Source organism: Pongo pygmaeus, chromosome 17 (genome assembly GCF_028885625.2).
Source record: "Pongo pygmaeus isolate AG05252 chromosome 17, NHGRI_mPonPyg2-v2.0_pri, whole genome shotgun sequence".
Classification (NCBI taxonomy): domain Eukaryota; kingdom Metazoa; phylum Chordata; class Mammalia; order Primates; family Hominidae; genus Pongo; species Pongo pygmaeus.
In genome coordinates, this window is record NC_072390.2 from 46042615 (window position 1) to 46056923 (window position 14309).

General features: G+C 41.4%; 1 protein-coding gene across 1 annotated transcript; it reads left to right on the plus strand.

The window, feature by feature from the left end:
* Positions 1 to 7045: 7045 nt before the first annotated feature.
* TTR (transthyretin) lies at positions 7046 to 13972 on the plus strand. The gene is made up of 4 exons (XM_054460296.2): positions 7046 to 7140; positions 8064 to 8194; positions 10273 to 10408; positions 13712 to 13972. Exons 1-4 carry the CDS (start codon positions 7072 to 7074, stop codon positions 13817 to 13819), a joined length of 444 nt encoding a protein of 147 aa, XP_054316271.1. The 5' UTR covers positions 7046 to 7071; the 3' UTR covers positions 13820 to 13972.
* The last annotated feature ends 337 nt before the right edge of the window (positions 13973 to 14309 follow it).

Below are 14309 nucleotides of genomic sequence, written 5' to 3' on the forward strand. Positions count from 1 at the left end.
TGAATTACCATCCACCTTATCAACTGTTTCCTGTTGACTGGGCATATTTTTTCCTACTTCTTCAACTTTTATTTTAAGTTCAGGGGTACATGTGCAGGATGTGCAGGTTTGTTACATAGGTAAAAGTGTGCCATGGTGGTTTGCTGCACAGATCATCCCATCACCTAAGTATTAAGCCCAGCGTCCATTAGCTATTCTTCCTGATGCTCTCCCTCCCCCAGTTGCCCCCCTCCAACAGGCCCCAGTGTGTGTTGTTCCCCCCATGTGTCCATGTGTTTTCATCATTCAGCTCCCACTTATAAGTGACAACATGTGGTAGTTGGTCTTCTGTTTCTGCATTCATTTGCTGAGGATAATGTCTTCCAGCTCCATCCATGTTCCTGCAAAGAGCATGATCTCATTCCTTTTTATTTCTGCATAGCATTCCATGGTGTGTGTATGCCACGTTTTCTTTATTCAGTTTATCATTGATGGGCATTTGGGTTGATTCCATGTCTCTGCTATTGTGAATAGTGCTGCAATAAATATACGCATGCATGTGTCTTTATAATAGAATGATTTATATTCCTTTGAGTATATACCCAGTCATGGGATTGCTGGGTCAAATGGTATTTCTGCCTCTAGATCTTTGAGGAGTTGCCACACTGTCTTCCACAATTGTTGAACTAATTTACACTCACACCAACAGTGTAAAAGCGTTCCTTTTTCTCTGCAACCTCACCAGCATCTGTTTTTTGACTTTTTAGTAGTAGCCATTCTGACAGGTGTGAGATGATATCTCAGTGTAGTTTTGATTTGTATTTCTGTAAGGACCAGTGATGTTGAGCATTTTTTCATATGTATATGTTCTTAATAATTAAATTATAAGCAATTTGAAGGCACATGCCTCTCTTGATAGCTCCCATAGTGATGGCTAGCACATTGGCTCACATTAGGAAGATGCTTAATAGTTGCTTCTTTTAAATTAGTTGCTGAATTTAAAATATCTCTCTCAGTTCCAAGGTTGAAAGAAAATAGAAGTAGCCAAAATCTATATCCTGAACCATGCACGATGGATTATGGCCACAGAATCAGTACAGCTGATCTAAGGGATATGTAAGTACAGACACAGAGTCAACCAAATAAATCCTCTTTAATCCTGGCTGGTGCAATTGACCCATACCCCAATGCAGTCTCTTGGTAAATGGGATAAGTTATTAAACATCACAAGGATATGTTTGGAGAGGAAATGGTGTATATCATATCAGGTATCCAGAAGGCCACACCCCACTTCCTCCTTCCTTCACAGATCATGGCCAGAGAGGCCACCTAAGTGGCCTCCAACTTCGAGTTTGTTTTGCTACACTAGCTGCATGAGAGCTCCGGGGGGCGGGGTGGGGGGAGATAAAAGAAGCCCAAAGGAAACGTGCCAAATAGATTCTTTTAAAAAAACACCTTAAAAATTTAAACTTCCTCTTTTGTCTGCATATATGCCTCATAGGTAGGGGTGGGTGAGCTTTGAGTAATTCTAGAAGCCAAAACTCTTAACTGTGTCTAATAACTGTTTATGGATAAAATCTTCTAACACGTGTGTGATCACTAAGACAGATATGAACCTGGACCAAGACATGGGTGTCTTGCCTGAATCATCAGAGCTACTGATATACAGCAAAATTCCCCAGATAGTGACAGGTGTGTTCTCAAGCCATGGGTGGGACTGAAGTTGCCACTCTTGGTTATACAGTCCCCAAATATGGGGCATGGCAGCACGCAGGCTAAGAGTTGTGGAAGATTCTTACACAAGGGAGTTCTCAATGGTTGTTCCCAACCAGGTTAGCCCCCAAAATTCAACCAAGAAATTCAAACTACAATTAACAAAAATAAAATATGGTCTAATTAATATATCCTAGATAATGTTTGCCTTTACTTGGATGGCTATTTACATGGACAAGGGAAGAAGGGAAGATAAGGGAAAAGGCTTTTTATGTGTTTATTCAACACTGGCGGAGGAGAGGCATGCCAGATAAGGCAGACACGGGCATTCCAAACACAAGAAAGGTATGTGCTGCAGAGAAGTCAGATAACTTTCCTAGGCTTTCCTGCAGTCCGGATGAAATACTCTCAAAAAATTAGCCCGGGCCCTTTGCTCCAATTTCTCGCTTACCTAGCAACCATCTAACTATTAATTAAACTGGTATTATGGTTTTAACATGAATCTTTTATGACTTGCTTACCATTAATCAAACCCCCGAGGCTTATTCACCTCAAGGGGAGCTGACAAAGTTGAATTATTCAACCTGCAAAGATCCGGGGCCCCCAAATACCATCATTTCCACTCTCCCCTAACCCCCACCATGAGGCCCAGTCTCAGCACTCGGCTAGCCTATGCCCAACTCGGGGTAATCAGCTTAGACATATTAATATTAGTGGGCATTTCAGTATCAACAGATCACTGTCTAGCAGCTGACAGGCACCCTCAGAAAATAAACCAAGAAGAAAGGGTTTATCTATAATATCAAAATTTTTCATAGAGAAACCTGCCCATTATAAGGAAGAGGGCAGAAGAACCCTAAACTAAGAGCCAGGCAACTTGTTCATTAATCACAGCATATTCTGTAGGAGGAGAAGAAATGTTGTCATCAAATTCATCTTTTTCACCTCAATTAAACATCTATGCTACAGCCCTATAGTCAGATTGAGAGGAAAAACAGTACGTAGCTAAGAAAAGACATAAACTTGTAACTGAAATGCTTCACTGGTGCTCCTTTTGTTTTAAGGCATTGGATCTTCATAGCTACTGATCGTGCCCAAGCACACAGTATCTGCAGCAACCACTTAGGCCTCCAGGAATGTGGCGACCATTGACCTTAATTCATTCCCCTTCATGGATCCTATGTAACCATCCTCCAAAAAGAGCTTTCGCAAACTCAAATAAACACAGGAAAGGAAGACCTTCTTATCTTTGAGAGTATACGTTTAGCCCTATAACCCTCTCTTATCATAAATTGCTTCTTAGGCAAGAAACACTGGATTTTTCTTGTATTTGTCATTGCCATTGGTTCCATACAAGCATTCATTTAACAAATAATGCATTCCATCTCCGTTTTTTGCTTTTTCCTTCATGCTTCAGCCTTGGTTTTCTCTCACCTAAAACACTGCAAGCTTCTTCTCCCAGAACTCTCACTTTGACTCCAGACTACCTACATTTAATCTTTAATTCTCTACCAAAATTTTCTCTTATTTTTATATCTTTTAATTTTAATTTTAATTTTTGTGGCTACATAGTAGGTGTATATATTTATGGGGTACACGCAATGTTTTAATACAGGCATGCAACGTGAAATAAGGACATCATGGAGAATGGGGTATCCATCTCCTCAAGCATTTATCTTTTCAGTTACAAACAATCCAATTACACTCTTTATTTTAAAATATAGAATTATTAATTATAGTCACTCTGTTGTGCTATCAAATAGTAGATCTTATTCTTTCTATTTTTTGTACCCTCTCGTCTTTTTATATTAAAAAATAATCTTTATCTCTGTAAGCTTTATCAGTGATTTTCCAATGAAATTTAGGATCTTCTCTGTACCCTGAATTGCCTGACTTTCTCCCCACTTCCTTGTCTTATTCAAATGCAGATTTCGTTAATGATTTCCAGAGCAATGATTGTTCAGAAAGCAAGCAAGTCAAAGTGACCAAGGGCATGGCCTGAAAAATGTTCTAAGAGGAATTTACAGAACAACTATTAAATGATGCCAATAGGATTGTATTAGTCCGTTTTCATACGGCTATAAAGAACTGCCTGAGGCTGGGTAATTTATAAAGGAAAGAGGTTTAATTGACTCACAGTTCAGCATAACTGGGGAGGCCTCAGGAAACTTACAATCATGGTAGAAGATGAAGGGGAAGCAAAGCACCTTCCTCACAAGGCGGCAGGAAGAAGTGCCAAGCAAAGGCGGAAAAGCCCCTTGTAAAACTACCAGAACCTGTGAGAACTCACTCACTATCACAAGAACAGCATGAGGGAACCGCCCCTCATGATTCAATCACCTCCACCTGCTCTCTCCCTTGACACATGGGGATTATGGGGGTTATAATTCAAGATGAGATTTGGGTGGGGACACAAAGCCTGACCATATCAAGGATCAAGTGGTGGGTTGAAACTAACAGGATGAGATATATCAGATACAAACACAGGGTCCCATATTTGGGTCAAAATTCATAAATGATCAAAGCACAGGATGACAGATAATATAGGTCATTTTAGATTATTGTGGCCAACAGATCACAGTGGGTAGTGTTATGACAAAGGGAGGGTCACAGTTACTACAGTTACAGATGGATTCTGGGTACAACATTTGCACTAAAGTGCCTGCCAAGGGAGGCAACAGTCTTGACATCCTGTGGCCTGATCTACTTCAGGGACTGTGTCTTGTTCAGAGCATCACATTTGAAGAGAAACTTTGACCAAGGGGAGTATGCCAGAAAAGGAAGTTCAGGATGCTGAGGATCTTAGGAGCTATGTCTAAACAAGATTCATTCACAGAAGTGGGAATGTCTATTTGGCAAAAAGAAAATACTACTTACATGGCTGTTGGAAGACCAGCAATCACAAACTCAGTTTTTCAAAAGGCTGGGCAGAAACACAGATGAAAGAAACGGGCCATGTGTAAGAAAAGATAAAAGCTCAAGCATGATATGCCACTAGAGAATCACCAAGCCTCAGCATTGGCAGGGAGGCCTGGGGAGTAGTGATGTCTGAGAGTGACGTTCTGATGATCACTGTCATGTGTAAATGTTGGCCTAAAGCTGCCAATATTTTTGATTTAAGAGAAGCAAGAAATCCAAATTTTTATGCAGCATGTCTCAATTTTTAATTTTGGCAACTATTACAAAATGTTTAAAGAGACTGTGTGCAGCCCAAATATAACATATCTATGGGCTGATGGCAGCCCAGGGTTGCCAGTTCACAGGGTCTACAAGAGATGATTCTTAGTTTCAACAGGGTACAGTGCTGAAACGCGTGCACATTAGATTTTGCTTGGGTTATGAAAGAACTTCCAAATATTTATGATTCATAGCCAGAGAAAAGGCTCTCTATCCAGGTTCTGAGCAATAGGAAATTATCAAGAGGATATTGGATGACAATATATGAAAGATGTTATTTGAGAAAGGATTTTCTCCCGAGGCATAGATGTTGAACCAAATTCTATTAGTTATGCTTTTACAGCAAGATAGTGGTTTACAGCTTACAAAAGGCTTGTACATCCTCTCATATTAAAGGTTATTAGAACAGTCCTTTGAAGTAGAATAGTAGGCACTTCTATTTTACAAACGAGTTGGCCGAGTATCTGAGATAGTAAATAACTCATAGAAGGTCATCCGGGAAACGGGGCAGCAGAACTGGGATCAAATGACTCTGGTCATCCAACCCCAAATGCAAAAGTCTTTCTGCTGCTGCTTCCTAGTCAAACTCTAAGGGTCGAAGACTCCATTCCTAGTTATGGTCTCAACTACATTTGCTCATTGCTGTGAGGGGTCAACCCACCTCCCCAAGTCCTCTCCTGCACATTCCCATGTTCCTGAAAGGCTTTCTGTCCCTTCCACTACTCCCTGTAAGCTCCTGTGCTTCACAATTTCTTGTTGAATTTTTTCTCATCTGACTCTATCAGTTATGGGAATGTTCCCTCAATTCTTAGTGCTCCAAACCGGACTTGCTCTTGGCTTGTATTTGTCCAAAATATTTGTCTTCTCTATGTCTTCTACATATTTGTCTTATAAGGACGAAAACCTGCCTTAGTTTATCCATGAACAAAGCCACGCATGCTAGTGCACACACACACATGCACACACGCACACACACACATACACACACAGGATTTTGTACGTGATTAATGAATCATCAAATCATCATAATTTCTGGACTTGTATTAATAAGTCGGCCAGGAGGAAAAGAATCTGTTGTCAATCATGGCTTCTGGTTCTCACAGTCATCTCTACTTTCTTCCAGCAAGTTTGGTTCTGTCAAAAACAGCTGTCAGCCTTGTTCCTGCATGCCCAATGCAGGAGAGTCAGTAAAGAAGATTTGGTTCTCTGTATTTCAGGGTCATCAATGCCAGGTTGAAATATGCCATTCTGGCCCAGCTCAGTGGCTCACACGTGTAATCCCAGCACTTTGGAAGGCCAAGGTGGGCAGATCACTTGAGCCCAGGAGTTCGAGACCAGCCTGGGCAAGAGGCTGAGGTGGGAGGTCAAGGCTGCAGTGAGCTGTGATCGTGTCACTGCACTCGAGCCAGGGCGTTGGAGTGAGACCCTGTCAAAAAGAAGGAAAAAAGGAAGGAAGGAAGAGAGGGAGGGAGGGAAGGACGAAGGGAGGGAGGGAAGGACGGAGGGAGGGAGAGAGGGAAGATGCCATTCTGTCTTAGATTGAAGTGGACTTTATCTGGGCAGAACACACACACACATACACACATGCACACACACATTGTGGAGAAATTGCTGACTAAGCAAAGCTTCCAAATGACTTAGTTTGGCTAAAATGTAGGCTTTTAAAAATGTGAGCACTGCCAAGGGTTTTTCCTTGTTGACCCATGGATCCATCAAGTGCAAACATTTTCTAATGTGCTATATTTAAGCCTGTGCAGCTAAATGTCATTCAACATGAAATACATGACAACTTGCATCTGTCTAAAATCTTGCACCTAAAATGAAAGACAAAAAATGTATAAAAATGGAAAACATGCATAGAAATACGTGATGGAGGAAAAAATTACCCCCAAGAATGTTAGTGCACGCAGTCACACAGGGAGAAGACTATTTTTGTTTTGTTTTGATTGTTTTGGTGACCTAACTGGTCAAATGACCTATTAAGAATATTTCATAGAACTAACATTCCGACGCTCTAATCTCTTTAGACAAGGTTCATATTTGTATGGGTTACTTATTCTCTCTTTGTTGACTAAGTCAATAATCAGAATCAGCAGGTTTGCAGTCAGATTGGCAGGGATAAGCAGCCTAGCTCAGGACAAGTGAGTATAAAAGCCCCAGGCTGGGAGCAGCCATCACAGAAGTCCACTCATTCTTGGCAGGATGGCTTCTCATCGTCTGCTCCTCCTCTGCCTTGCTGGACTGGTATTTGTGTCTGAGGCTGGCCCTACGGTGAGTGTTTCTGTGACAACCCATTCCTACATTTAAGATTCACGCTAAATGAAGTAGAAGTGACTCCTTCCAGCTTTGCCAGCCAGCTTTTGTTACTAGGGCAAGGGTACCCAGCATCTATTTTTAATATCATTAATTCCAACTTCAAAAAGAATGAAGTTCCGCTGAGCTTACTGAGCTGGGACTTGAACTGTGAGCATTCTACCTCATTGCTTTGGTGCATTGGGTTTGTAATGTCTGGTACCTCTGTTTCCTCAGATAGATGATAGAAATAAAGATATGATATTAACGAAGCTGTTAATACTGAATTTTCAGAAAAGTATCCCTTTATAAAATGTATTTGGGGGGCAAACTGCAGGAGATTATATTCTGGCCCTATGGTTAATCAAAATGTATTTATTGATTAATCTTTAAAAGGCTTAGTGAACAATATTCTAGTCAGATACCTAATTCTTAAACCCTCTAGAAGAATTAACTAATACTATAAAATGGGTCTGGATGTAGTCTGACATTATTTTATAACAACTGGTAAGAGGGAGTGACTATAGCAACAACTAAAATGATCTCAGGAAAAACTGTTTGGTCCTATGTGTGGTACACTACATCTTTTCAGTAATTCCACTCAAATGGAGAAGTTTAACAAAGCAACTGTTCTCAGGGGGCCTATTTTCTCCCTTAAAATTCATTATACACATCCCTGGTTGATAGCAGTGTGTCTGGAGGCAGAAACCATTCTTGCTTTGGAAACAATTGTGTCTGTGTTATACTGAGTAGGGAAGCTCATTAATTGTCAACACTTACGTTCCTGATAATGGGATCAGTGTGTAATTCTTGTTTCGCTCCAGATTTCTAACACCATAAAGAATAAATCCTTTCACTCTGATCAATTTTGTTAACTTCTCACGTGTCTTCTCTACACCCAGGGCGCTGGTGAATCCAAGTGTCCTCTGATGGTCAAAGTTCTAGACGCTGTCCGAGGCAGTCCTGCCGTCAATGTGGCTGTGAATGTGTTCAAAAAGGCTGCTGATGAGACCTGGGAGCCATTTGCCTCTGGGTAAGTTGCCAAACAACCCTCCCACGGGACTTGGTTTTATCTTCCTGTTTGCCCCTCACTTGGTAGAGAGAGGCTCACATCATCTGCTAAAGAATTTACAAGTAGATTGAAAAATGTGGGCAGAGGTCAAGTATGCCCTCTGAAGGATGCCCTCTTTTTGTTTTGCTTAGCTAGGAAGTGACCAGGAACCTGAGCATCATTTAGGGGCAGACAGTAGAGAAAAGAAGGAATCAGAACTCCTCTCCTCTAGCTGTGGTTTACAACCTTTTGGGTCACAGACCACTTTATGTAGGTGATGAAAAGTAAACATTCTATGCCCAGAAAAAATGCACAGATACATACATACACAAAACCATAGATGTGATCTTAGGAGTTTCACAGATTCCCTGGTGTCCCTGGGTAACACCAAAGCTGAGAGTCCTTGTCTCAGAATTTTAGGAAAGAGGTACAATGTGTATTAACCCATTAACAAAAGGAAAGGAATTCAGAAATATTATTAACCAGGCATCTGTCTGTAGTTAATTTGGATCACCCCAAACCCAGGGCTTTTGCCTAATGAACACTTTGGGGCACCTACTGTGTGCAAGGCTGGGGGCTGTCAAGCTCAGTTAAAAAAAAAAAAGATAGAAGAGATGGATCCATGAGGCAAAGTACAGCCCCAGACTAATCTCACGATCACCCAACTTCATGTGCAAGAGTGACTTCTCACCTTCATTAGCCAGTTCACAATTTTCATGGAGTTTTCCTACCTGCACCAGCAAAAACTTCAAGGAAAATACATATTAATAAACCTAAGCAAAGTGACGAGAAGACAGAGCAATCAGGAGACCCTTCGCACTCAGCAGAAGAGGAACTGCTAAGTATTTACGTCTCCTCAGAGAAGAATTTCTGTTGGGTTTTAATTGAACCCCAAGAACCACATGATTCTTCAACCATTATTGGGAAGATCATTTTCTTAGGTCTGGTTTTAACTGGCTTTTTATTTGATAATTCATTTATGTTTATATAAAATGCCAAGCATAACATGAAACGTGGTTACGGGACTATTCTAAGGGAGAGGCAGAATGGACACCAAAAATATTCCAATGTTCTTGTGAATCTTTTTGCTTGCACCAGGACAAAAAAAAAAAAAAAAAAAAGAAGTGAAAAGAAGGAAGGAGGAGGTGCATAATCAGAGTCAGTAAAGACAACGGCTATTTTTATCTGTTGCAGTCTAATGGGAAGCAATTTTCAACATTCAACTATGGAGCTGGTACTTACATGGAAAGAGAAGTTGCCTAGTGTTTGTTGCTGGCAAAGAGTTGAGTTATCAGAGAGGTTAAATATATAAAAGGGAAAAGAGTCAGATACTGGTTTTTCTTCCTACTTTAGGTTTTCCACTGTGTGTGCAAATGATACTCCCTGGTGGTGTGCAGATGCTCTCAAAGGTATCCTCACACCACAAGGGAGAGGATCGAGATCCTGCTGTCCTGGAGAAGTGCAGAGTTAGAACAGCTGTGGCCACTTCCATCCAATCATCAATCTTGAATCACAAGGACTCTTTCTTAAGTAAACATTATACCCGGCCGGGCACGGTGGCTCATGCCTGTAATCCCAGCACTTTGGGATGCCGAAGTGGGCATATCATCTGAGGTCAGGAGTTCAAGACCAGCCTGGCCAACATGTAATTTTATGAAAAATACAAAAATTAGCCAGGCATGGTGGCAGGCGCCTGTAATCCCAGCTAATTGGGAGGCTGAGGCTGAAGAATCCCTTGAATCTAGGAGGCGGAGGTTGCAGTGAGCTGAGATCGCGCCATTGCACTCCAGCCTGGGTGACAAGAGTAAAACTCTGTCTCAAAAAAAAAAAATTATACCTACATTCTCTTCTTATCAGAGAAAAAATCTACCATGAGCTTTTCAAAAAGTTTTTACAAACTTTTTGCCATTTAACTTCAGTTACGAGTTTTCCCTACTTCTGACTTAGTTGAGGGGAAATGTATATAACATGTTTACGTGTGTTAGTCGGGGTGGGTATTACTTTGCCATGCCATTTGTTTCCTCCATGCCTAACTTAACCCAGACTTTCACACCTTATAGGAAAACCAGTGAGTCTGGAGAGCTGCATGGGCTCACAACTGAGGAGGAATTTGTAGAAGGGATATACAAAGTGGAAATAGACACCAAATCTTACTGGAAGGCACTTGGCATCTCCCCATTCCATGAGCATGCAGAGGTGAGTATACAGACCTCTGAGGGTTGTTTTGGTTTTGGTTTTTGCTTTTGGCATCCCAGGAAATGCACAGTTTTACTTAGTGTACCACAGAAATGTCCTAAGGAAGGTGATGAATGAACAAAGGTTCCCTTTCCTATTATACAAGAAAAAATTCACAACTCTGAGAAGCAAATTTCTTTTTGACTTTGATGAAAATCCACTTAGTAACATGACTTGAACTTACATGACACTATTCATAGTCTATTCATTCCACTTTATATGAATATTGATGTATTTGCTGTTGAAATAATAGTTTATGAGGCAGCCCTCCAGACCCCACGTAGAGTGTAACAAGAGATGCACCATTTTATTTCTCGAAAACCCACAACATTCTTCATTCCAAAACACATCTGGCTCCTCGGAGGTTTGGACAAGTGATTCTTGGCAACACACACCTATAGAGACAATAAAATCAAAGTAATAATGGCAACACAATAGATAACATTTACCAAGCATACACCATGTGGCAGACACAATTTTAAGTGTTTTCCATATTTAACCTACTTAATCCTCAGAAATAAGCCACTGAGGTCAGTCCTATTATTATCGCCATCTTACAGACGAAGAAAATGAGGCACCAGGAAGTCAAAAAAACTTGTCAAAGGTCACAAGGCTAGGAAATACACAAGTAGAAATGTTTACAATTAAGGCCCAGGCTGGGTTTGCCCTCAGTTCTGCTATGCCTCGCATTATGCCCCAGGAAACTTTTTCCCTTGTGAAAAGCCAAGCTTAAAAAAAGCAAAGCCACATTTGTAACGTGCTGTGTTCCCCTGCCTATAGTGAGGATCTTCAAACAGTTATACATGGACCCAATCCCCCTGCCTTCTCCTTAATTTCTTAAGTCATTTGAAACAGATGGCTGTCATGGAAATAGAATCCAGACACGTTGGTCAGAGTTAAAGATCAACTAATTCCATCAAAAATAGCTCGGCATGAAAGGGAACTATTCTCTGGCTTAGTCATGGATGAGACTTTCAATTGCTATAAAGTGGTTCCTTTATTAGACAATGTTACCAGGGAAACAACAGGGGCTTGTTTGACTTCTGGGGCCCACAAGGCAACAAGAGAGCCCCATCTACCAAGGAGCATGTCCCTGACTACCCCTCAGCCAGGCAGCAAGACATGGACCCCAGTCAGGGCAGGAGCAGGGTTTCGGCGGCGCCCAGCACAAGACATTGCCCCTAGAGTCTCAGCCCCTACCCTCGAGTAATAGATCTGCCTACCTGAGACCATTGTTTGCCCAAGACTTGGGTCTCAGCCTGATGGGAACCATCTAAAAAGGTGCATTGACATACTGCCCACATGTTGTTCTCTTTCATTAGATCTTAGCTTCCTTGTCTGCTCTTCACTCTTGCAGTATTCATTCAACAAACATTTTAAAAAAGCATTCTATGTGTGGAACACTCTGCTAGATGCTGGAGATTCAGAAATGAAAATACATCCCTACCCTTGGAATGGAGGGAAAGGACTGAAGTAAGACAGATTAGGCAGGACCGTCAGCCCAGCTTGAAGCCCAGATAAATATGAAGAACAAGAGAGAGCGAGTAGTGAGAGATGAGTCCCAGTGCCTCACTTTGGTGACAGGTGCATGGTGGGCTTCATGCAGCTTCTTCTGATAAATGCCTCCTTCAGAACTGGTCACCTCTACCTTGGCCAGTGACCCAGGTGGTCGTATTAGATTTACCAAGGGAAATTGGAAACTTTTATTATGAGCTCTTAGGCCTCTTCACTTCATGGATTTTTTTTTTTCTTTTTTTTTGAGATGGAGTTTTGCTCTGTCACCCAGGCTGGAATGCAGTGGTGCAATCTCAGCTCACTGCAACCTCTGCCTCCCAGGTTCAAGCAATTCTCCTGCCTCAGCCTCCTGAGTAGCTGGGACTACAGGTGTGCGCCACCACACCAGGCTAATTTTTGTATTTTTCGTAAAGACAGGTTTTCACCACGTTGGCCAGGCTGGTCTGAACTCCAGACCTCAGGTGATTCACCTGTCTCAGGCTCCCAAAGTGCTGGGATTACAGGTGTGAGCCACCGTGCCCAGCTACTTCATGGATTTTTGATTACAGACTATGCCTCTTACAATTTTTAAGAAGAATCAAGTGGGCTGAAGGTCAATGTCACCATAAGACAAAAGACATTTTTATTAGTTGATTCTAGGGAATTGGCCTTAAGGGGAGCCCTTTCTTCTTAAGAGATTCTTAGGTGATTCTCACTTCTTCTTGCCCCAATATTATTTTTATTTTTGGTATGACTCACTCAGATCCTTTTTTCCTCCTATCCCTAAGTAATCCGAGTTTCTTTTTCCCATATTTGGAACAAAATGTTTTTATGCAGAGTGTGTCCAAACCTCAACCCAAGGCCTGTATACAAAATAAATCAAATTAAACACATCTTTACTGTCTTCTACCTCTTTCCTGACCTCAATATATCCCAACTTGCCTCACTCTGAGAACCAAGGCTGTCCCAGCACCTGAGTCGCAGATATTCTACTGATTTGACAGAACTGTGTGACTATCTGGAACAGCATTTTGATCCACAATTTGCCCAGTTACAAAGCTTAAATGAGCTCTAGTGCATGCATATATATTTCAAATTTCCACCATGATCCTCCACACTCTGTATTGTAAATAGAGCCCTGTAATGCTTTTACTTCATATTTCATCGCTTGTTATACATAAAAATATACTTTTCTTCTTCATGTTAGAAAATGCAAAGAATAGTAGGGTTGGGGAATCTCCGGGCTTGGAGACAGGAGACTTACCTTCCTACTGTGGTTCCATCAGTATGTAGACTGGGGCAATACAATAATTCAAGTCTGGTTTGCTCATCTGTAAATTGGGAAGAATGTTTCCAGCTCCAGAATGCTAAATCTCTAAGTCTGTGGTTGGCAGCCACTATTGCAGCAGCTCTTCAATGACTCAGTGCAGTTTTGCATTCTCCCCACCTTTTTTTTCTAAAACCAATAAAATAGATACAGGCTTTAGGGTTTCTGGGATTTCCCTTAGTCAAGCTAGGGCCATCCTGACTTTCGGCGTGAATTTGCAAAACAAGACCTGATTCTGTACTCCTGCTCTAAGGACTGTGCATGGTTCCAAAGGCTTAGCTTGCCAGCATATTTGAGCTTTTTCCTTCTGTTCAAACTGTTCCAAAATATAAAAGAATAAAATTAATTAAGTTGGCACTGGACTTCCAGTGGTCAGTCATGTGTGTCATCTGTCACGTTTTTCGGGCTCTGCTAGAAATGGATCTGTCTGTCTTCTCTCATAGGTGGTATTCGCAGCCAACGACTCCGGCCCCCGCCGCTACACCATCGCCGCCCTGCTGAGCCCCTACTCCTATTCCACCACGGCTGTCGTCACCAATCCCAAGGAATGAGGGACTTCTCCTCCAGTGGACCTGAAGGACGAGGGATGGGATTTCATAGAACCAAGAGTATTCCATTTTTACTAAAGCAGTGTTTTCACCTCATAAGCTATGTTAGAAGTCCAGACAGAGACAATAAAACATTCCTGTGAAAGGCACTTTTCATTCCATTTTAACTTGATTTTTTTAATTCCCTTATTGTCCCTTCCAAAAAAAAGAGAATCAAAATTTTACAAAGAAGCAAAGTAATTCTAGAAAGCATCTGGGCAGAACGCTAGGAGAGATCCAAATTTCTAATGTCTTGTAAGCAAAGCACGTATTAAATATGATCTGCAGCCATTAAAAAGACACATTCTGTACATGAGAAAGCCTTATTTTCCTGTAACCTTCAGCAAATAGCAAAAGACACATTCTAAGGGCCCACTTCTTTACTGTAGGCATTTCTTTTTTTTTTTTCTTTTTTTCCCCCCCTTTTTTGAGACAAAGTCTTACTCTGTTGTCC

Coding starts and splice junctions, on each gene's coding strand:
- TTR (XM_054460296.2), top strand. CDS start 7,072: ATGGCTTCTCATCGTCTGCTCCTCCTCTGCCTTGCTGGACTGGTATTT. Junction 8,195..10,272: donor TGGGAGCCATTTGCCTCTGG/GTAAGTTGCCAA, acceptor CACACCTTATAG/GAAAACCAGTGAGTCTGGAG. Junction 10,409..13,711: donor CATTCCATGAGCATGCAGAG/GTGAGTATACAG, acceptor CTTCTCTCATAG/GTGGTATTCGCAGCCAACGA.